We start from the raw sequence: 25,616 nt of genomic DNA on the forward strand, positions 1-25,616 counted from the left end.
ACTATGGTCCCTATCCTCATTTCCCTACTCATTGATCAGATGAGAGGTACTTCCCATGAGTCCCAGACTGCATGGATAGGATGCCTCGACAGGAGAACTAATCATCCTGTCCACAAGAGAATGAATCATCCTGTCCATTGGATGCCACAGAGAACTAATCATCCTGGCCTACAGGAGAACTAATCATCCTGCTCCACAGTCGCCACGGAGAACAAATTATCCTGGCCCACAGGAGAACTAATCATCCTGTTCCACAGTCGCCACGAAGAACGAATCATCCTGGCCCATAGGAGAACTAATCATCCTCTTCCACAGTCGCCACGGGGTGTCACAGGGGAAGGTTGAACCTTTACCCTGTTCATAGTGCACCACCAGAGGATGGTGAGTCGCCCTGTGGTCACATGTCGCTCCAAGAAGTACCCTGCACCCCCTGGAGCTCCCAGAGCTCAATACATCATACTCGACCCTCATAAGAGGGTCTCTAAACGACACCAAGTCATTCTCGGAAAGTCAGGAATTTAACCTTTCTTAGGGGCTTTGTCAAAATGTCGGCGACCTGTTCATCTATACCGATTTGTTGGAGCCTTATTGCTCCTCGCTGCACCATATCTCGAATATAGTGGTACCTGATATCGATATGCTTGGAGCGATCATGAAATACGGGATTCTCTGATAAACGAATCCCGCTCTGGTTGTCACACAGAATCACAGGTATCCAATGTAAATACAAACAGCTCACTGAAAAGATTTCGCAACCAGACTGCCTCACAGGAGGCCATGCTAGTAGCAATGTACTCTGCCTCGGCGGTGCTCAAAGCCACCGACTTCTGCTTCCTGCTCATCTAGGATATCGAGGTAGATCCCAAGGAGAAACATCACCCGGAAGTGCTCGTTCGATCCACCACACTGCCTGCCCAATCAACATCAGTATACCCAAGTAGTCTCACATCTCCGGCAGTGTATCTCAACCCATGAGTGATTGTGCCACAAAGATATATCAACAGATTCTTGGCACCAATCCAATGTGAGTGGTGAGGCTCAACCATAAGTTGACTCAATGTGTTGACTGCAAAGCATATATCTAGACAAGAGTTCACCAAGAACATTAATGCTCTGACGAGTTGACGATACTCGGTAGCATTTCGTAAAACAGGTCCGGCAACACTACCGCTTAACTTTTTGAAGTCAAGCTCCATCGGGGTAGTTACGGGCTTGCAGTCCACCATGTCGAATCTCTCCAATATCTTCACCACATATTTTCCTTGAGATAGGAAAGTCTCACTGGTTTCTGCTAGACTTCCAGTCCTAGGGAATAGTGCATAGGTCCTAGATCTTTCATCTCGAACTCAGAAGCCAGCTCCCTCTTACATTTGTGAATGAGAGGGTCTGCACATGTTAGAAAGAGGTCGTCAACATATAGCACTAGTATGAGAGGCTTGTCATCTATAACCTTAAAGTAAAGGTTAGGGTCGGCTTCACTCCTAGTGAATCCCAACTTCATCAAGTAGCTATCGATCCTCTCATACCATGCTCGGGGTGCTTGCTTTAGCCCATAGAGGGCCTTCTTCAACCTGCACATATGAGATTCTCGATCATAAATCTCAAATCCTTCGGGTTGCTCCACATAGACCTCCTCTTTGATCGAACCATGTAAGAACGCAGTCTTGACATCCATCTGATGTAGGTTCCATCCTTGCGAAGCAGCAAGGGATATGATCGAGCGGATGGTGGTATATCGGGCAACAGGTGCAAATATCTCGTCATAGTTTATACCTTCCTTCTGGGAGAAGCCACAAGCGACAAAACGAGCCTTATACTTTTCCGCACTTCCATCAACTGCATGCTTTATCTTGTAAAGCCATTTTGAAGTGACAACTGCTTTGTCCTGGGGTCTGGGGACCACATCCCATACATCATTTTTCATAATGGACTCATATTCCTTGGTCATAGCATCCTTCCATACTTGATGCTTGACGGCATCTGTGAATGACGAAGGCTTATTTTGGATGATCGTGCTCATGATGGTCAGGTATCCCTGATACTTGTTTGGCTTCTTACTTTCACGGAAGGTTCCTCGGGGTGCAATGTGTCCTTCAGCATCATCAAGTGTCCCCCTAAGCCATGAAGGCCTCTTCCTAGAAGAGGAAGGCTCTTGCGAAGGAGGATCAATAGGATCCATAGGTTCTTCCACATCGGGCATCGTCTCATCTTTTTCCTTCGGTTCCCCGGTGTCAGCTTCTTTAGATCCCCTTAAAGTAGGATTATTGTCTACCTTGCTAAGAGCCATATCTTTGTCAAAGGTGACTTCATGACTAATCTCGACTTCCCTTTGACAAGCTACATAGATTCTATAGCCCTTAGTATTTTTGCTATAGCCCATAAAGATTCCTTTCTTTCCAGATGCACCCAATTTATTCTTTTTTTCTTTAGGCACATGGAAATATACAGGGCTTCCAAAAATTCTAAAATGAGATACGTCAGGTTTCTTACCGGTGAACATTTCTTCGAGAGTCTTGGAACCCAATGCTTGATGAGGGCATCGGTTTTGTACATATACGACGGTATTTGCAGCTTCGGCCCATAGAAATTTCGGAAGTCTTTGATCATGGAGCATAGCACGGACAACTTCCACAATTGCACGATTCTTCCTTTCTGCCATACCATTCTGTTTAGAAGCGTATGGTGTAGTAGTCTCCCTCTTAATGCCAACCTCTTTGCAAAAGTCATGAAACTCATTGGATTCATATTCAGTCCCATTATCAGTCCTTAAGATCTTGATCTTCTTTTCGGTTTGATTCTCAATCAAGGCTTTGAAGTGCCGGAGAACACTTCGTCCTTCTTTTTCAAGAAGTATATCCAAGTCTTGCGAGAATAATCATCTGTAAAAGTGAGGTAATATAAATATCCTCCCAAGGAGTTCATAAGCATCATACCGGATATGTCTGAGTGAACCAACTGCAATATATCGGAGGTCTTGCTTTGGCTTGAGGGGAATGGTCCCCTTTTGAGCTTCCCTTCAACACATCCTGTACATACACCTTCTTGCTCTAATCTGAACTCGGGCATCCTAGTCACCATTTTTCTTGCATCGGGTAGAGCTTTATAATGAAGGTGAGCAAACTTTCGATGCCATAGCTTGGACTGAAGAGATGTGTTACAAGACATGACACCTAGTGGACTTCCACCGACCTGATATAATGAATCAACTCGAAACCCAAGAGTAAAAGCATCTTTAAAGTTCTTTTTCCATACACGTACCTTGCCATCGCTGAAGGCCACCTTGTAGCCTTTGTCTTCCATTGCCGAAATGGACACCAAGTTCTTTTTGAGATCAGGTACATATAATACATCTTGTAAGTGGATGGTATTACCCTGATTCAATTGAAGAGTGACATTTCCTACGCCTTTCACGGGATATTTTGAATTATCTCCAAGAACAATTTCCAGGTTGGTTTCCTTCTCTATCAGATTATAGAGAGCTTCTTTGTAACCAGTGAAGTGCCTTGAGACACCACTATCAATAAGCCAATTTCTCAGCGAGTCCGAGGGAGCAGTAGTAGATAGAGCTGCTGGTAGATAATATTCATCTTGCTTATTGTTAACAGTGTTAGATTCATACTTGGAATTTCTTGCCTTCTTGAATGGTTGTCCTCTTCCTTGATTTTCGGCACTTCTTTTACCTCTGCCATTTGACCTGCCATTCCTTTGATTGCCTTGAGAGGGATTTTGATCATCGTCCCGGTGTGAGTCCCTTTTATCAGGGCACTCCCTTGCATAGTGACCCGTTTTATTGCAATTGTAACATCGTCCTTTTCTTCCACCCTTTGGTCTAGCCTTTCCTTTGAATTTAGCTCCGGAATCGTTTATTCTTTTAGTATGAGAAGAAAAGGCAGAGGGATGACCTTTAAGTATGGGCATTTCTTGCTCTTCCATCCTCGTTTCTTCTTGAATGCATCTGGCCATTAATTCCTCAAATTCAGGAATTACGTTATTGTTGAGAAGAGTAGTCCTGAATATATACCATTCAGATGGCAGTCCTCCAAGAGTTGTGAGTGTCATTTCCCTGTCAGGAATTACTTCCCCAATAGATAGGAGATCGTTCTTGATCTTGGTGATCCTTAAGAAATATGCTTGCATACTCTCATCTTTGCCCTTCTTAATTTCCTTCAGCTTATTTCGAAGAAATAAGACCTGATTTGCATCATTAACTTTAAATAAACTCACCAGTCTATCGTAGATTTCCTTGGAGGTGTTCAGCTCGGAAACATAGGCCACCAAGCGCTTGTCGATAGAGTCCCAAATGATCTTCCTTGCTTTGACTTCTCCCTTGGTCCATTTGTTCCTAGCAGCAGCGGATGCATTTGATGGAGGCTCAACAATCCCGCCTCTCACATGGTCCAACACTTCCTGCTCTTCTAATGTTAGATCGAGAGACATCTTCCATCCGTGATAGTCAGACTTCTCACGGAGTTTGTCTTCAGCAGGGAAGTGTGTTGAGGACCCCATGATTTCTTTTTAAGATAGCCTTGCCAACCTTCTCTTCGGTGATTGCTCTTGCTCTTGCTCTTGCTTGGGCTTTGTCTTCACCTCAGCTTTGATACCATGTTAAATTATGGTATGTTCTATGCTTAGAGCAATTTACTTATTTTTCTTCTTATTAGCCACATATTAGCAATCACATATACATTAAGTAAAGTGCAGATAGAACATTAAATGATCAATAGAAAACAAGCCAAGATAAGAGACACAAGATGTGGTGGCTAGCCAGGGACAAACCCCAATGCAGGGAAACCCTTTGATCAAATCTTCTTTTATCTTCAATAGTTCAGCAGAGAGAAATAGTACAAAATATGAATTCTGTAATTTTATATCAGCAGCAGCAAACCCTAGATTAACAAAGTCAAACTTGGTCAAACTAGCTAAAATTGACCTCTAAAATAATTGGTCAATTTCCGGTCAACTTTTCCTCGAACAGCCTAGAGAAACAACCCTTGAATAGCCCCAAAAGTTCAGTCAATTTGCAGATTTCTGAAGTCAACTTGCAACCCTAAACTAGGGCAGTCAACACCAGTCAAACCAGAGGTCAGATCACCTCGATTTTCGTGCCAAAAATTGCAGCCTACCTAGGAGAGGCAACCACACCCAATCCGCACTTCTGGAAGGTCAACGCTTAGTCAACGTTGGTCAAAGAGATGACTTGCTACCCTAGCGTCTTTCTTTCTGTGTCTTCCTTGCCCTAGGGCGTCTTCCTTTCAGCCACACGTGTGAGAGAGAGAGGCACATTTTATGCATAGGAGAGAGAGAGAGAGAGAGGCTCCTTTTATGCGTAGGGGAGAGAGAGAGAGAAGATGAGTGAATTGAATTGTCCAAATGGGAGAATGCTCCTTGTATTTATATGCAAATGTTGAGGTTGAATAGACATGACTGTTGGGCTTTTGAGCCTACATAAGTTTGCTGGCCGACCTTGACAATTTGTCCATAATCAAAATAAATTCATATCTCCATAAATACTTATCGGAATCGGATGATCTTTAGATCAATCCTACACCTCTCGATGAGAGGAATCTAGGAAAAATATTAGAAGCCATTAAGGTGATCCACATGGAGTTTGGTCCTAGTTGCCAATTTTAACAAAGAGGATGAAGTCACCAGAGAGATGAGCCTCATGGCTAACTGCTGTAGAGGAGGGCTTGTTGCCCCATGAGTTGCTCACCAAGAATAGGGTTTCTTAGCCCCCCTATCTCTAATCACATCATATCCTGCAAATCGACTAGTGCCAGTGGAAAACTTTGCAAATGTATCCTCCACCTCATCAAGGGATGCTCTATTCTGAAAAATCTGCCTCAATGCATCCTTCCTCCCCTGTGAAATTTCACCATCCATGTGAGGAGGGAATCTGCGGGAAGGTCCACCATTCAGCCACTCATGGCTGTAGTATTTTTGGTTCAATGAGTGAGCCAAACAATGTAAAAGTGTGCAATTCTTGTCCCATCTGCTGACAAGAATATCCTGTATGGTGGTGAAGAAGGCCTCTGATGATGTCTCATACTTGGGGCACTCACTTTGTAAAATAATGGTCCTCACAGACTCAATCATCGAATCCCATCCCTCATAAACCTCTCCTAGGATGGGTTGGGCTGTATCTGCAATTCGTAGCAAAACAATGATAGTGTCCATGATCTTAATAAGTAGATCTACCCTCTCCCACCAAGCATCATCTAACACTGTGTCCTTCACTCTTTTTGAGGTTGCTTGATCTATCTTCCTCCAAAAAGACCAAAACTCTGAAATAACCTTGGCTCCAAGAGCGGTCTTGACCTCCCTCAACCTCTTCAACATGATGAATGAAGAGGCAAACCATGTATCCGCAATCTTCAACAATGATAGATTGGTGTACTCCTTGTAGATTGTGAGGGCATTCGTATGATTTTATACAAAGTTGCGGATATGCCGTGCATCCTTAATAATACTTCCAATCAAAAGCACATCGGAAGCAATAGATTTAAGTGCTAAATTCAAGGAATGTATAATGCAAGGTGTCCAAAATACTTGTGGATATATAGCTTCCACAATCATGCCAGTAGCCTTGCAAACAGGTGCATTATCTGTAATGGTTTGCACACAAAAGTCAACACCTACATCTTCAATAACTTTAATGAACAACTCACCCATATATTGTGCATCCTTGTATCGTCCAAGTGCATCCATTGATTTCAAGAAAATTGGACCATTCAAGGAAGACGCCATGAAGTTGATGAGTGGGTGGCTTGCTGGATCTGCCCATCCATCAAAAACAATACTAACCCCAGATTGGCCATGTTGATTTAATAGGCTCAAGCATTTTGTCCTCCTCTTTCTTTGCCTTAGTCAACAATGTGGTTCTAAACTTCTTTGACCCAGGAGGCACATATCCTGATGGAGCCCCTTGAGTTAGAGCTCGACATATCTCAATAAATAAAGGTGAGGGTGCAACATTAAAGGATATGAAGTTCTGATAGAACAAGAATACAATGGTGAGATCAAGCTTTTCCCGTTTCTCTTTCTGAAAAAATCTTGTCCATTGGATCAAGTGCCATTGTCTTTCTTTTTGCTGCTTGTCCCCCATTAAAACTCTCAAATGGAAATTTGTTACTGCTTTTCTCAAGAATGGAAGGGGATCATCATTCTTGTTTTTTTTAGATGTTGCAGTGTTAAAATTGGCAACTAGGGCCAACTTCCACCTTAGGACAACTCATATGATGGAGATGATTATTGCATTGGATTCCTATTTCCGAGAGGTACAATTTTGATGTAAAATCATCTCATTATGACAAGTAGAAATGGAATTTTGAATTTATTATTTCTCATGGTCAAATTGTCAAGGTAGGCCTAAATCAAATGTAGGCTCATGAAGCGCAATGGATGTGTCTCCTCACCCTCAACGAATTGTATAAAGAGGAGTGACCGTTCCCTCATTTGGACATCACTCATCTCATTGCACCATCTTCTCTCTCCTCTCTTGATCGGTTCATACACTTGGAGGCTCTCTCTTCTTCGCACGTGTGGAAGGAAGGCAGATTTCAGGAGGCCGAAATTTCTGTGATTAGAGCAGCGTGACCATCGTTGACTTGGGCACTTTGACCAAGCGTTGACTTCTGTTATGGGCCAGAATTTCGATCTTTTTAGGCTGCATTCTTTGGCACGAAAATCAAGGTGATTGAGGGGTGTTTGATCGTGTTGACTGCAATGTTGTCTTTCTGGTTTGACCACATAAATTACAGCAAAGTTTGTCTGCGTTGACTAAGCTGTTTCGGGTTGAATTTTACCCTCTTTGGAGGCCGCATTTTTCTGCTGTTGATAGAGTTGATTAGAGGATGATTTGGGGCAGCTTTGACCACCGTTGACTTTCTGGTTAGGGCTGCATTGCCTGCTGATTTGGCAGTGTTTTGGACTTGTATTTATGATATTTGTACTCTCTCTCTCTCTCTCTATGTGCTGAACTATTGAAGAAGAATAAGAAGATTTGATCAAAGGGTTTCCCCACATTGGGGTTTGTCCCTGGCATCCACCACATCTTGTGTCCTTTTGTCTTGGCTTGTCTTCTACATATGATTTTACTGTCAATGTGTATAAGTTAATGTGATTGCTATTGGATATAATTGGAATTTGTCATTGGGTTGCTGAAGGAATATTGAAGTAAATTGTCTTAAGCATAGAACATACCAATGTTATCTAAAATTAACATGCAGCCACTTTTGCCACACCAACAGTGGCCTCTTTTTCCATTTCTTTCGTCTTAGCTAAAGACCCCTGTGTACATGCTCCAATTCCACAACTTGGTAAAGCCAACAAATGAGCTTTCACATGGTAATAAGTTCTCATGAAATGATTATTGCAATAGTTGCATTTCCAAGCAACATTGCCTCCTCCCTTCAACTTGTTGCTTGGCCTTTGCTCTCTTGTGACATACTTCCACAAGGGATATTTGTTTTCTTGAGCCTGCTGTCTTTCTAAATTAATTCTTCCCTCAACATTTTAAGCTGTTGTAGCAGCCCCACTTCCAATAGAGGGAACACATGCAGACCCTAATGAAATTGGAACAAGAGGGGCATCTCCATTGGGGACATTCCTCCCCTTCCTTTGCCCCTTCCCTGCTGCCCTTTATTGAGCCATGAATGCTGTAAGAAAATAAAGAAAAAAATGCACAAACTTGTAAAAAAATTGCACATGCAAGCTGTTGTAATAAAAATGCAAAAGAAAACAGAAGCAAAATGCACTTAATTGTTGCTTGAATTGCCTTCAAAATGCTCCCAAACCCTTTGCTAGTCGCTCCCACACACCCACAACAAGAGAGACAGAGAGTAGTGAGGGAGAAATGACCCAAAACTGATCTTTATGGGCCGCCTGACACACAATTCAAGGAGACACATGTCCCAAAATCGGGACACCCTGGGCACGTTCCTCGGACACGCTTAGACGCATTCGGAGGACACGTGTGCCATTGAATCGTGTCTGATTCGTTCGATTCAGGACACGTCAAGGGGTTTCAACGAATCCAGTTTCTTAGTTCACATGTCATTGGGCAATCAATAGAATCTATGTTGAATTCCAACTTGGGTGTGATCCACACATCCAGTGCTTGTAATCCTTTGGAAACTTCTAGCAAGAAACCTCTTATGTGACCCATTGAAATAGTTCTGGAATTCCTTCGTAAAAAATATTGGTTTGAGTGGTGTGCAAACAATCAAGCTCTAGCACATCCACAATCAAGCTCTAGCACATGGCACCTCCTTTTACACATCAATCTTGTTGTATTTTTCTATTCTACACAGATAAAATATGATCTTGCAGTTCAATTTATGTGCAGGAGTTTGCTTTAAAGAGTTGTTGTGCAGTCACACCCAACATCCTAGATCCCTTAATTCTCATGTGGGGTGTAGACTATTATAGCTTGTCATTTTTTGTTTTGAAAACATTGGAAACAAATACACACATGTTTGCCTTCAATCAAATATTTGATAGGATTCAAATTCAATTTGATAATGGTGTGGCATCATGCTTATTCCTCAATAATTCTTTGTCACTATCTAGTGTTTAGATCATTTCCATAAAAAATGTTCAAGTCTAGCTATTGTTAAAGAGTAATTGACCCACACATCATGGGTCAGGTGAATTAATTATTCCGAAGTCTGGTTGTAACCAAAGTCACTAGTTTTGTTGATCTGGGCAACCATAATATGAACTAGTTCACTATATATATCTAGGATGAGGACTGGAGATATACACTTCCTGTAATCAATGTAAGCATTGGTTGAACTTTTTTCGTCATGCTCAAGTGCTATGGAAGTTGGGTTCTATTTCCCTTAGGGACTATGTATGCCTATTTTATGTCAATACTTGTTCTTCTCAATTTCTTTACTGTGATTGATTCCCCTCCTCTTTTAAGTCTTTTTTCTTCTTTTTGTAATGAAAGTGCTCCTCTTTTTGGGGAAAAATTTGTAGCAAGAAAGGCTCAATTTGACTTTAGCATTAGTCAAATTGAGAAAATCGAATTTCCACATTAGCAGGACAACTTGGAGGCAGTTAACTAGTGTGACATGGCTCTTGTCACTCAGTTAGCTCAGTAAATTCGTGTTGGGGCTTAGAGTTGAGTTATGCATGTGTCACTTGTTAAATTTTAGTAATCTAGTTCAGTTATTTTTAGTTGTATTCAATTAACTAACCTCTAACTAATTGATAGAGTTAGTTGAAGGTCAATTGTTTAGTGGGACAACAATCTAACTCAAAGATTTGTTAGTTAACCGATCAATCAACCCAAAATAGCTCATGCATGCATGGAATTCGAATTGCTCAGATGAGGTGGAGGAGATAAGGCCAATGTAACATGAGTTGTATACTAGTTTGAGTGTATAGTTGTTGCATGCAGTCAAGAGATCAATCCTTGGGAATTGTACAAGCAAATAGGAGGAAATTCCTATCTTTTAGGAGCTAATTTACTCAAGGATTGTGTAAGGAAATAAGAGGCTAGATGAGCAAATAATTGGCTAAGTGTTGGCCAAAGTTTCTCATTCAGTAGAGAGAACAATTATTCTTTTGCAGGTTGTGCTTAGAGCTGGAGCAAGCAATTGTAATAGTTCTCTATTCAACTGATTAATGCAAAGAGGCTTGAGGGGTTTTTCCCAGTTGGGTTCCCCTAGAAATCATTGTGTACTTGTGGTTTTTCTTGTTGCATGTCTATGCATGTTCTAAATTGTGATTTCCATTCCGCAGATCAATAGAGTAGAATTGTGTCTCTTGTTTTTTAGTTTGAAATCTTGAGTAGTTGCAATTTCTATCAAATTTTTGTTGAAGAAAGTGTAACAAGGTCCGGTCTTCATAAATGTACTTTTGATATTTGTATTTATTCAAGAAAAGAAATATTATTTTTGTTATATTTATCAATGAGTTTCTTGCTCATTGAAATAGGTCTAGCACATGTTAAAGTGCTATAGGTGAGTCAAAGAGTCAAAAGAAAGTTTGAAGACCCTTAAGGGTATGTTACACCAGGTATAAATTTGTATACGAGTCAAAGAATATCACTCCAAGCAAAGACAAGTCCTCTCCATGCAATGACATCACCTAAAGAAGCAAAAACGAGAAAGAAAACTCAAGTCAGCCTACAGTCCTCAAGTCGGCCTCAAGTGGGCCTAAAGGAGGGACAAATCTCTATATATAGAGGCTATCCACTCCTCCAACAACAAGCTAACACACCTCTGAAATCAGCGAGCAAGGAAGACCGAAAAGGGTGAAGAAAGACGAAGTAGAAGGAGCCTCTACTGCAACAAAGAAAGAGAGACCTAAACTGAAGTTGAAGGGACTGTTTTTAGGGTGAAAACCAGTCACACGTGCGAGAAATAGAGGACAGTCTGCGATCACTACAGTAGCAAGATCACAGTCATATATATCTCGTTGTTTGGGCTAGTAACTTAGGCCTATAAGGCCTCCTACTCAAGTGAAGAAGAGGGTCTCTCAAGCGAAGGAGAAATGAGCCAAATGTATAGGGGAAACCTCCCACATATGCAAGAAACTAGGGCTGCAGTGCTGCCATATCAAGTCTACAACTACACCTCAAGAAGAAGCTCAGTTGGATCAAGGGAAGGAAGGTATCCTCATTGGTGAAGGATCTTAGCAAGGATCAAAGATTGAAGTCTCTTCTAGAGCTCACATAAAAAAGGTCCATCACCAATTGCCGAAGGAAGGGGGACGAAGTGCCAGGGAATGAAGTGTCGGAAGGAGTCAAAGTGTCAAAAGAAAGAAGGACTTGACTTGTGCTTGGAGGATATTCTTGTCAAGGGTCTAGGGGTTTGGCATTGATCAATAGAAGCTTCAATAAGAGAAATTTACGAAAGGGTTTTCCTCTCTAAGAGAGAGAGGTTTTGCCCTGGCAGAGAGACAATATTTTGTGTTTTGGTAGTAGTTTGATGAAGTAAACACACACACAATAATAATAAGAGAAGAAGATCAAACTAACAAGATAAATTGTAAGAGTGCTTCACAAATTGTTATCAAGTCTAGAAGAATCCTACTATACCCCATTGCCCTAGATTCTTCAACATGGAATCGGAGCAAAGGTTACACATCAAGGAAATGGCATCTCAAGAACACTCATAAGGTGACTCATCTAAGAACGACATCTCAAGAACATCTACAAGGTTGAAGCATCAAGCCAAGAAGTCTCAATCACATCAAGGACAAGAAGGTATACTATCTACTATTCATCAAGGAAGACTACAAAACAAGAAGAAAAACCTCATATAAAGGCACCTACAAGAAGAGAAAATCAAAGAGGGAACTACATCAAGCTACAAGTCATCAAGCAAATCTCATAATCAAGCAAGTCCGTTTGGAGAAAGCAACTTGAAGAACATCAAGATCGAAGGAAGGCAAGCCATCAAGTCTTCAAGAAGAAAGCAAGTCCACTACATCTCAAACTCTATCAAGTATATGTCCCCTTCTGAATATACATCAATGTATTTTTGCAAGGAAAGCAACAAATTGGTTGGGACCAATAACTTCCTTGCATGGAAAAAGAGGACTGATTTACTTCTCAAAGAGAATGAACTTCTAGATCACATCAAAGGGAATATCACTATCCCCGCTAAGGAACAAACTCAAGCCTTAGCTAAGTACAATAAGGATGAGACAAGAGCTCAAAGGATTCTAATAGAATCTATCAAGGACTCTCTCATTCCTTATGTCTCCAAATTTGAAACATCAAAAGAAATTTATGACAAGCTAATAGAGCTATTCTCGGTAAGCACAACTGGAGAAGTGATATCTCTACGAAATGATTTGTACAAGATGAAGATATCAAAGGAAGGAATAGCTCCCTACTTCATGAAGATCTTTGAGATGAGGGATCAACTTCAAGAGCTAGGAGAAGTCATGTCTGACAGAGAAATGACAACTGTAGTACTCAATGCTCTACCTGAGGATTGGGGCAACTTCACATCAAGCATATATGCCAAGAAGGAAGCTACCCCACTAAGTGAACTATGGTCTCTATGCAAGATAGAGGAAACTAGACTCAAAGCAAAGGATGATGTGGGATCAAAGGAGCAAGCATTTGCTACCATGGCCAAGAGAAAGGGAAAATTTGGCAAATTTGGTCCACGAAGAACAAGCAATAGAGATATGTCCAAAGTCCAATGCTTTGGATGCCAAGAATATGGACACTACAAAAGGGATTGTCCTAAACTTAAGAAGGACAACAACAACAAAAGAAAAAGGGAAGAAGCTCATGTAACTCAAGAAGTGAAAGAAGAAGACAAGAAGCAAAAAAAGGAAGATCCTCCAAATCTCTACTATGACTAAGTCAACCTCTTTACTTAAAAGTCTTCTTTCAAAGTTTTGAGTAGTATAGGAGCATATAGAAATATAATAGATTGCATGATTAAAGATATCTTCTAGAATATAGGAGCATGGTAGATATAGCTCAAGATATTCATATAGAAGGAGCATACCTATTATAGGACCTCATCCACAATGAAAGAATAATTGATCATAATTAAAATCTTAGAAGGCCTCCATCATCAAAGGAAGAAACATTTGCAAGAGAAGGGTCTTCAAGATCTTCTGATAGAATCTTTAAAAGAAGGTTCATACATAAGGGCAGATGTCTCATTGAGAGTCCCATTTATGGGATTCAAGAAAGGAAGACATGCAGGAAAGAGAAGATGAAGCAAGAAAGGGTACACCAATCAAGGAGAACTATCAAATAAAGCCAAGATGATCAAAGGAGAATCAAGATGAGGTATGTATGCATCAAAGATTACGTCATGTCATCATATATATATATATATATATTATTGAGTCATGGGAATAGTTCTATGACATGATCAAGTGTAAAAGGATCTCTTCCACCAATGACATGCTCGAAGGCATGCACTACAATGCAATGAAGGTCAACATGAAGTTCTCCCATAACGAGTATAAGGTAGTTGACTAATCATCCAAGAAGAAGCTAATGAAGAAAGAGATCAAGCATATGAAGAACACCATGGTCACAAAGAATCACTATCTGACAAGATCCATTAAAGACATCTCCTGAAAGAAGGCATGACAACTCTGACAAAGGAAGAAAAAGATCAAAGGACCCTTGACACCTATGAAGGCCTTGGAGATAGTAAGGTGCAAATAACTAATTTAACTCTACAAAGATGTCATGATGAAGAAGTCATCCAACAAAAGCACCATTTAATGCTGAAGCAATATCAGGATGAAGTCATGAAGGGCTACTAAATCAATGTATGGGAACAAGCAAGTACAAGTAAACATCCATGTGAAAAGTATTCCAAAGCATAGACAAGATGACAAAGGAGTAGCCAGATGACAAGAGGACCTGATATATATCAAGAAGGCCACTTTCCACGAAGGGAGCAATGACATGACAAATCAGGAAGGAAAGTGATCGATGGTCAGTGCCCTACCAAGAAGAAGTTCAAACAAAGACTTCATGGCATCGAAGGAAAGAAGGAGATCAAGCAGCTGAAGGACCCATGAAGAAGAAGTTGCTGATGAATGGACAAGTCCTTAGCTAAGAGGGAGTTCTAACAAGTTCCGAACTACAAAGGAGCTTGGGCAAGTTCCTTGTCAGAGGAAACTTGGGCATGTCTTCCTCAATTAAAAGGAAGAAATAGACACAACATTCTTGTCTTCACTTGGGAAGAAACAATGGGAGGATTGGGTAATCACCTCGCATTCAATGCTCTTTGAGGATGTGTAGGGCATCCAAGACAAGAGTAGGCAAGAGGACCGATATTCTTTGAGGGTTGGGAACACAAGACAAGAATAGTCTTAGAAATTCATACTCAGTGAACACTCGGGTGGGTATGTACCTTGAGAGACAATGACTAAGGTGTCTATAAGTCATTGGTCTCGCCAACATTGTGCTCTGATCTTATGAGAGATAGAGCTGTTAGTCAAGGCCTTGCTATGAACAATGTTGGTTACTATGATGCTATAACAGATGGATTGCCAATTCGGTTTCTCTTATGTGAATTCTTCAAGATTGAAAAATAGCCAAACACCTTGTAATGATTTATGAATACCTCCCTAGTTAAGAGGGAGTGTTGAAGAAAGTGTAACTAGGTTCGGTCTTCATAAATGTACTTTTGATATTTGTATTTATTCAAGAAAAGAAATATTATTTTTGTTATATTTATCAATGAGTTTCTTGCTCATTGAAATAGGTCTAGCACATGTTAAAGTGCTATAGGTGAGTCAAAGAGTCAAAAGAAAGTTTGAAGACCCTTAAGGGTATGTTACACCAGGTATAAATTTGTATACGAGTCAAAGAATATCACTCCAAGCAAAGACAAGTCCTCTCCATGCAATGACATCACTAAAAGAAGCAGAAACGATGAAGAAAACTCAAGTCGGCCTACAGTCCTCAAGTCGGCCTAAAGGAGGGACAAACCTCTATATATAGAGGCTGTCCACTCCTCCAACGACAAGCTAACACACACTTTGAAATCAACGAGCAAGGAAGATTGAAAAAGGGTGAAGAAAGACGAAGTAGAAGGAGCCTCTAGTGCAACGAAGAAGGAGAGACCTAAACCGAAGTTGAAGGGACTGTTTTTAGGGTGAAAAACAGTCACACGTGCTAGAAATAGAGGAAAATCTGCGGTCACTACAACAACAAGATCACAATCATATATATCTCATTGTTTGGGCTAGTAACTTAGGCCTATAAGGCCTCCTACTCAAGCGTAGAAGAGGGTCTCTCAAGCGAAGGAGAAAAGAGCCAAAAGTATAGGGGAAACCTCCCACACGTGGAAGAAACTAGGGTTGCAGGCTGCAGAGCTGCCATATCAAGTCTACAACTACACCTCAAGAAGAAGCTTGGTTGGATCAAGGGAAGGAAGGTATCCTCATTGGTGAAGGATCTCAGCAAGGATCAAAGATTGAAGTCTCTTCTAGAGCTCACATAAACAAGGTCCATCACTAGTTGCCGAAGGAAGGAGGACGAAGTGCCGGAAGAAGGATTCAAAATGTCAAACAAAGGAAGGACTTGACTTGTGCTTGGAGGATATTCTTGTCAAGGGTTTAGGGTTTGTAATTGATCAATAGAAGCTTCAGTAAGAGAAATTTACTAAAGGGTTTTCCTCTCTAAGAGAGAGAGGTTTTGCCATGGAAGAGAGCCAATATCTTCTGTTCTTGTGTTTTGGTAGTAGTTTGTTGAAGTAAACACGCACACAATAATAATAAGAGACGAAGATCAAGCTAACAAGATAAATTGTAAAAGTGCTTCACAAATTGTTATAAAGTCTAGAAGAATCCTACTATACCCCATTGCCCTAGATTCTTCAACAATTTCTACATGGTATCAGATCCCTGAAATCACATTAGAACCAATATTTCGAACTTGTCTCAGGAATTTCGAATTTGTAGCTTCAGTGCAACAATTTTTCTTTAGGATCAGGAGAATATCTTTCAACAGACTATGATTGGAGTATGCCTTGGAGGGTAGCTCAAATTTCATAGCCTGGAAGGATCGAATGGAAACGACGCTTGATGATAATGGTGTGTTAGATTATGTTAAAACTAACATTGCAAAACCCCAACAATTTGATGCACAACAATTAGCCCAATGGAAGAAGACCATGATAATTCTTCTAGAAGGTGTGAGAGACCATGTGGTCATAAATCTCCATGGCAAAGAGACACCATTTGCTATGTGGAAGACATTGATTGAGCTATTAAAAAATAGTAGTGAACATAGAAAATTGGCCATGAAAGACAAACTTCAAAACATAAGAATGTAGAAGAATGATACTGTTCCACAATATCTCTCCAGGTTCACATGGGTTTGAGATGAGCTTGGAGGGGTTGGGGTGAATATTGTAGAAGATGACCTGGTGAGCCTAGCTCTTCTAGGCCTTCCAAAATCCCGACACAACTACCAGGACTCTCTGAATGGATGGGAAAAATTATTGAATTGGGCAAGGTTGTGGTCTGATTTGGTTCAAGAAGAGTTCAGGAGGAATACTAGAGATGGAACATCATCGAGAGCAGAGGATGAAGAAAATTTTGCATTGGCTGGAGAGGGGAAGAAGGGCAAAGGAAAGAAGACCCAAAGCAAACCTGAATCCATCCAAAATAATGGCAAGAAGAAAGACTTGAGCAAGATAAAATGCTTCCATTGCCATGAATACAGGCACTATGCAACTAAATGTCCGCACAAGAAGTCTAACAAGAAGCCTTCAAGAGGAGCAGGAGGTGAAGCACTGGTTTCATAATTCGAATTAGACTTCACCCTGATAGCATGCATGGCAAACACTGTTATGGGTAGTGTGTGGTACCTTGATTCCGGTGCCTTGTTCCCTATGATAGGGTGCAAGGAGTTTTTTAGTTGCCTGGAGAGGAAGGATCTCCAGATGCATATCGAAATGGGGAATGACAGGAAGTAGAATGCTACAGGAATTGGTACTGTAACCTTTGAGAGGGATAAAGCCTCTCCTCTTTGCCTCAAAGATGTTATGTTTGTATCTGGGCTGAAGAAGAACCTGATCTCTGTAGCAATATTGGAGGATAGAGGCTATGATGTTATTGTCAATAAAGGGAAAGCCTTTCTGAGATACATAGCTAGCGGGCAAGTGAAGCAAATCAGGGTTCGAGTGAAGAACCTATACAAACTTAGGTGGGAGATTGCACTGCATTGAACAGTAAGGTTGAAAGAGTGTAGAGTCGAGATGTTGGAGAACTCTGGCATAGTAGATTGGGTCATCTACACCATCATGCCTTAAAAATCATGCAACAAATTACCAACGGTCTCCCTAAAGGCTCCCTTGATCAGTAGGTTGTTTGCAAGGGTTGCAAATTGGGGAAATATGTAAATCCACTTTCCATGACCGAGATAGCAGAGCAGATGCAATCTTGGAGTGAGTCCACTGTGATGTTTGTGAACCCTTTTCAGCCTTCGCAACAAAACATGAGTACTATATTATTTTTATTGATGATTTCTCTTGGAAATGCGGGATCTTCTTAATATTGTGCCAAATTATTTTATGGGTTTGACGAACAATACACTGTACTGTTGGATATATTGTATTGGAATGTGGATTCATTGAATGCTACTTCGCTCTATTCAGACTATTATATCTTTGAAAAACTGGTATTGTTCACTGAAGAATATGTTAATTGTATTAAACTGACACTTATTTGGAAAAGGAAATTCTGCTGAAATCCTAGTAACCTGGAAAACGCTTGGGGCAGAATTACTCTAGTTCACTACATAGAGGGTGATATTGATGATGAGGATCCCAATATAGGCAATGACTTTTATGATATGCAGGTATTTGTTGTAACATGATCTTTTTTTGGACTATATAGGCCATCTAGAGCCTCTTTGTTGATGTATTTTTGGTTCAAAGATGGATTGCACTCGACGCTATTTTGGTTATATGCACACTTGCTATATATATGAGAAACTTTTCATATATGTGTATAATGGCTTGGATTCATCTTAATGCACATGTATATTTATGTATTATTCTTCAAAGTTTGAATATTTATGTATTTTTAGGTCGACAGGTTTTTTGGTTTGGTTTTTTTCCGATTTCCAGTTTTGGGGTCAACGAGTCTGGTACTGCTAACATTGGTTCATTGTCCATTGGTCATTTTCAGTTTTAATTTTTGAGTCTTAGACTCTAGATATTGGATTGAGACATTGACTTGTCACTCTTTACTATTTTTGAGTTTGAGTAATTTCAATTTACTATTCCAGTTTTCAGACTTTAGTATCCATTATTTTGCTTAGTACTAATCAAATTTTAGAATAATGAATCATGAATTTAAATCAATGTGGATTCTAGAATGATGAACGATGAAATTAAATCAATGTAGATTCTAGATTTCTGAATGATGAATTTTAATCAATGTATACATTATTTTACTATTTCTATTTCATTGAATCATTTATGATGTATGAATCAGTGTATTTCATTATTGAATTTGAATTATATATATATCCCCACCCCCCTTGAATTTCCCTAAAATTTGGGGGTGTTCTCACCTGTTCCACCTGTGCATCCCCCTATTCCTGCATCCCCCCGTCCTGGAAACTTGGTTGAACATTGTTTGATAGGGCATTGGGTATTGATACAATGTGACATACAATGCAAGCTGGGTGAAGAATCATAGGCATTGACAATACTGGTCAATGTAATTCTATATGATGTTGGTGTTGGGACTTTATCTGAAGGTAAAGGTCCAAGATAGTCAGCATCAGAAGGAGCAATGGTGGATTTGGTTAAACATATTGATATCTAGTATTCCGTACTTCCATTGTCTTTGTTTAAATGCCTTATAGGACTAGGTCATTGCAAAGCCAGAATGGCAAACCTGTTTTCTTCTCATTTCCCATAGTCAACAATCACAGGTCAATGTGGTTTTTATTCAATTGGATTCTTTTTTTGGGTAAGTTTGGCAACAGTGAGGCGACATCATGGCCGTGTCCAAGAATAGCACCCGAATAGGAGGGGGAATTGAACCAGTGACTTAACATCTAGGAGTGCCTTAACAACGCACCTGATCACCGTCTATCCAAGACCCCGTGGACATTCCATTAGAAAAATTCAAGATAGATGCTTTTTAAATGCATCTCTTTTTAGTCAGATTTCAAACCCATTAGTTTTAGAAAATGGGGTTGCAAGGTTGCTTTTTCCAAAGAATATATTTTTTTTTTTATTTCTGATAAGAGAAAAACACAAGACTGAGCTATGAATCTGGAGACTCATTGCAGTGCTTCAAGCAACCGTGAAGTTTTTTGGTAGGAAATGATTTCATGAAGTTTCAGTCTACCTTTTTTGCTCAGCAGATTTTTGCTTGTTTCATTCTTATGATTCTATGTCTAAAGTTGTTCATGGAAGATGTTTAATGCAGTTGGCACTGACTAATAAAAGGATGCAGATTTCATGGTGTTCCAGCAGAAGAACGGTTGCACTGGAGATCTTTTCTAGTAAAACTGGGGACAGAGAATCTTAGAGGTGCAAAAAATGAAGAGCTTTTTGTAGCATCTCATAAGTATGCATCATTATCTTGCCCTTTGATTTCATGTTAGTGGACATTTGAATTGAGATTGTTTTTCTTTTTAATAATTTTATTGCATATGCTAGTAGGGGATGTAAAGTGACCATAAACATAAATTATTGTGAAAATTGAGGTTTCTTTCTTTGGTGACAATGAAGTTATATTTGCAAGCAAAGGTTTCCTAATCACCTCTTTTGTAGCATTTTTGTGGGATAACCAGTTGTTACAATACAAATACACATATCAGAATCATACCCTCTTAGAAGCATGCATGTGATTTTTGAAACAATGTGAAGCATTAAATGTCATTAGGAAGCTGCATCAGCTTGAATGTTTTCAGCAATTCTTTTGGAAAGCAGAAACTGAGTCACTAACCCCATGGTACAGATAGAATGCTTGCAATGGTAAAACTAAATTATTCACATGCATTTTGATGTGGTGTAATATTTACCACTCAAAGGAGCTATACCTTAGGGATTGCTTAATTAGACGAATTAATTTTCCAGATTTTGTGACCTAGTGACCATGAATAATAGTTGCCCCAGAAGGTCTTAATTCCATTAATTGATGTGGTAATCATGGATACAAAGACAAAGAGACCTAGTCATTCCTTGTTATGACCAAGGATGACTAACTAGAGTGACTTTTACCAACTCTAAAATAGAGAGAGATTACATTAATGGTGGTTAAGGTAAAAATGGAAGTCATGGACAAGAGTGGTCGCCGAGACATAAAGTCTATAAGAAAAGAAGCAAGGCAAGAAATTGTCAAGATTTGAGGAAGTGAAAATATCATTGAGGTCTACCAAAGGAGGAAGAAGGCAGTCATAATAGACACGTCCTATTATCACAAAATCTCACACATTAGTGCAAAGCCTATCAGAAGGGTGTATACAAGTGTAACATGGAAGTGTTACCTCTGTCTCTTTTGTAATCACTTCCCTTGTTTTAGTGAAGGATAAAATCCAACACAAGGCAGGATTCCCGAGAAACTTCAAGGAATCCTATAGCAAGATGGGAATGTCTATGGCCTCCTATGTTAGTAACTCAAACATACCACCACCAAATTAAGTATTCAAAATGAAACAAGGTGGTTAAAACAATTTCCAGATTTATGTGAGTGAAGTATCCAAAACAATTTGTGACACATGTCAAGTGAAGATAGGGCAAGGAAGTACCCCAAACACTATAAATAAAACAAAAAACTATGGCTGTGTAAAACTTGTGTGAAAGATGACAATCTTCAGCAAAATATTAAGTTATAACAGCAGAAATAATTCAGCCCTTTGAGTTTGAGAGGACTACACGCTTAACCTTTGCCTTGAGACACTGCGATCCGGGAGCATCTAAGCTGTGAAAATCACCCAAGGATTGAACCAGCCTGGGCCACACCAGCGCTTAACATGGCTGGATTTTTGCCCATAGAGTTTCGAACTAATGACCTTCACATCACAGAGTGATTTAACAGTACACCCCATTACCTTCTATTCTACGCCCCGTGGGCAAAAAATGCAAGTTAAATTAGGGTTTTATAACAATTATTTTTCTGACATAATAAGGGCACATAACAGCCCTAACAGTGCAAGCCGTCAAGCCCTATAGGGCCAAAAATTCAATTAGAAATACAATAAATGACAACAAGATATATGTTTGATGATTAAATGCTAACTAAATCCTATACATCTACCCTAATCATGGCTGAAAACTGAACTACAATTGCAAATAAACTCTAATCTAACCCTAAAACAATAAAATAAGAGGTTGATTTTGATTTTAGAGATTGACTAATGGGAGTTAAGACTCGTTCCTACTATTTTTTTGGGCTTATGGAGTCAAGCCATGAACTTTCTTATAAGAAAATGAAAAATGGATCTTGGATAAACCCTAGGGTAGTCCAAGACAAACCCAAAAGTATTCCTATAGAAAGATAACTAGAGTGCTTTACTACAAACCATAGATTGTCTGTTTATGTCCTTCAACAAGTCTTCGAAAATGATTTCAAGGGGGGGTTCTCCATTAAAATCCCTCCTAGGGTTTACAAGATAAGGTCTATTTAAGAAAGATGCAAGGAAAAAAGTATTTTCATCACTTGTTAAGCACATGAAGATTTCATATATTCAATAAACAAATCCAAAATGATCTAGAAAGAAGTTGAGAACACTTTATAGGTAAACCAATGCTCATCAATGAAATCCTAGCCATGAATCATTGTTCAAAACTTGAAAAAGCATCCATAGATCATATCTCCAAGATATTGCATAAGTCATTCATCCATAACGAGCTATGTAAGAGAAGACAAGTAGCAATGTTGGAAATGAAGGCTAGCGCTCCCCTTTTTATACAAGGGGGACCAATTGCTTACCTTCATCTGGCTAATAGCCACTAAAAGCCCCTAAAACATACAAAATCCATGATACAAGGAGGATAGGTCTCAGGCTGACCCAATGTTCCACCAAGGTTTTGGGACGAGGGGGCGAGGAGTGGCCTATGCAAAAGCTCCCTGCCAATTTTTAGGAAATGTTGTAAAAATTTCTGTTTTCCCACCCCGGTTTTCAGTTTCTCCTTATTTCTCCCATGTAGTTAAATGCCCATTCCCATAACCATACATTTAACAGACTGAAAAAATAAATATTGCTGAAAACACAAATTTTGGAAATTTTTCAGAATGCTGGAAATTGCAGAATTAAAAATCAGCAATTAAAAACAGCCATTAAAACACTGATATTTTTGGTCAACTTGACCCTGGAAAAACCCCTTACAACTCTTGGGGAAAACCAGTTTGAGAGCTCTTCTTTATTTCTGAAAATTGTCTTTTTACAGTGAGAATTATTCAGCAAAAAATCAGCAAGCAAATTTACAACTTATCTCCTTTCCCGTGCCTCACAACAATCTGGAAATTACAGCAAACAGGACAGCAATAAATGCTGTACGACCTCCGTTTTGTGTGCAGAAAAATCAGCAAACTGCTCCTCGATTTTTGTGCAAAAATCTGCCTTTCACTATGTGCTGAATCAGCTGTACAAATCTGCTCAACTGCTGCCTTGGAATGTGTGCCAAGCTGCTGTCTCCTTCTCCTTCCTGCTCAGAAATCTCTCTTGCTCTCTTGCTCTCCTTCTCCCAATCTGCTCATGAAAGAATGAATGACCTTTTCCTCCTTTAATATAACTCCAAGTGACTTTTGGGTGATCCAAGTGACTTTTGGGTGATCTCTAAATCCAATGGCTGAAATAGATTTAGATCAATGGTTGAGATTAAATGCTCATTTAAATCTCACTTTCTATTTTTTAATTCACCCCACTTTAATAAAGACCCACTTAGTCATTTATTTCCAAAGTCACTTTTCCTTTCTAAGTTTTCATTGACTTTATAAAAGTCACTTTAAAATTAGACTTAATAACTTTATCACTTAAAGTCACTTTTAAATTAGATTTAACTCTATAAAATTATAAAGTCACTTTAGGAGAAAAATTAAATTCTTTTGGACACTTTTTCCTAGGCCAAAGATCAAAGACTAAGGGAACCACCTGTCCTCCGGTACCAAATTTCAACACTCCCTCTTACCGAGGAAGGTGTTCCTCACCACACCCATCTTGTCTCTGAAGTAGACATGCTTGCCCCGTGGTAAGGCTTTGGTAAGGATATCTGCAACCTGCTCATCAGTGGAAATATACTCAAGCTTCACAACTCCCTTCTGAACATAGTCTCTGATGAAATGATATCTGATCCCGATATGCTTTGACCTGTCATGAAATACTGGATTCTCCGTGAGTTTAATGCAACTCTGATTATCACAGTAAATCACTGAAGGTCTCAACGGCTGACCAAATAAGCCAAACAACATCTTGCGAAGCCAGATGGCCTCACAACTAGCTAGACTCGCTGCCATATACTCTGCTTCCGCTGAACTCAGTGCTACTGACTGCTGCTTCCGGCTGAACCATGACACTACTGCTGAACCCAACCCAAAACAACACCCTGAAATGCTCTTCCTATCAGAAGCACAACCTGCCCAATCAGAATCAGTGTATCCTGCCAATCTCACTCCATCTCCCTGCCTGTAGTCCAGACCATAATCCACTGTCCCCTGCAAGTACCGCAAAATGTGTTTTGCAGCCACCCAGTGAACCTTCCTAGGCTCACACATAAACTGACTCATCGTGTTGACTGCAAAACAGATATCTGGTCTAGTGTTGACCAAATACATCAAGGAACCAATCAGCTGCCTGTACAATGTGGGATCCACCAACTCGGAATCCGAAGCATGAAGCTTCTTCCAGTTGGTGATCATCGGTGTCGACATGGGTCTACAATCCTCCATGTGGAATCTGCTAAGGATGTCCACAATATACTTCCCCTGCCCCAGGAAGAAATGCCCCTCCTCCTGCCACACCTCCAAACCCAAAAAGTAATGCATCAAGCCGATGTCCTTCATCTCAAACTCCGCCGCAAGATATCTCTTGCAGTGCTCTATGAGTCTCTCTGCACCTGTAATGATCAAGTCATCCACATACAGCACCAGAATGAGAGGCTCCTCACCAATCACAATAAAGTAAAGGTTCGGATCTGCCTCACTCTTTGTGAAACCCATCCCCTGCAAGTATGCATCTATCCTGGAGTACCAAGCTCTGGGAGCTTGCTTCAGGCCATAAAGGGCCTTCTTCAATCTGCACACATGGGACTCCTTCCCATGCACCTCAAAGCCCTGTGGCTGCTCAATGTACACCTCCTCCTGTATGAAGCCATTGAGAAATGCGGTCTTCACATCCATCTGGTGGATCTTCCAACCCATCTCTGCTGCTATCGATATAATGGAGCGGATCGAAGTATATCGAGCCACGGGAGCGAAGGTCTCCTCATAATCAACTCCCTCTACCTGGGAGAACCCTCTAGCCACAAACCTCGCTTTGAATTTCTCAATGCTGCCATCTGCAGCATGCTTTACCTTGTAAAGCCATCTGGAAGTAACCACGGATTTGCCCTCAGGCCTCGGCACCACCTCCCAAACATCATTCTTCATGATAGAAGAATACTCCTCCTGCATGGCCTCTCTCCAGACCTGCTGGCTAGTTGCCTCCTCATAGCTAGAAGGCTCAGAGTCAAGGATGCTGGTAACCATCGCCATATAACTACAAAACCTCTCAGGTGGTCTACTCTCTCTGACCGGCCTCTTCGGCTCAGCAACAGATGTGGCATCTCTCAAGGTGTCCTGAAGCCACTTGGGCTTCCTCTTCCCTGAGCGCACTTCTTCCACCGGAGAATGAAACTCCTCCTCCTCATCATCATCAGTAGCCTGAACTCCTGACTGTCTGTCTGCTGTCCTCCTGCCTGCACCTGAACCTGTAGAAGCTGAGGTACCGTGTGAACTGTCCATCAGTGGACTCCCTAGTGAACTGCTCTGTGAACTGCTCTGCATGCTGCCCGGAGCACCACCCCTCTGGCTCGATGAGCCACTGCTCACTGACGGACCTGACATCCTCATAGATGTACCTCCGGATCCTCCTGATCCCTGCCCACTGGATCCCTGCGACTGACTCAACTGCTGCTGAGGGTCTGGCTGATCCAGATACT

At 40.5% G+C, this 25,616-nt stretch overlaps 1 protein-coding gene across 1 annotated transcript in view; it reads left to right on the forward strand.

Moving 5' to 3' along the window:
* Positions 1-25,616, forward strand: part of LOC149203177 (SNARE-like superfamily protein) — an 85,391-nt gene that overhangs the window by 12,751 nt on the left and 47,024 nt on the right. The window contains exon 2 of the mRNA XM_089403360.1: positions 19,930-20,043. Coding sequence (XP_089259486.1) covers positions 19,930-20,043 — 114 coding nt within the window. The remainder of the gene's footprint in view (positions 1-19,929; positions 20,044-25,616) is intronic.

Source organism: Pinus tabuliformis, chromosome 2_1, assembly GCF_031772625.1.
Source record: "Pinus tabuliformis cultivar Carrire ecotype Pingquan chromosome 2_1, CPIR1, whole genome shotgun sequence".
Taxonomy (NCBI): Eukaryota; Viridiplantae; Streptophyta; class Pinopsida; order Pinales; family Pinaceae; genus Pinus; species Pinus tabuliformis.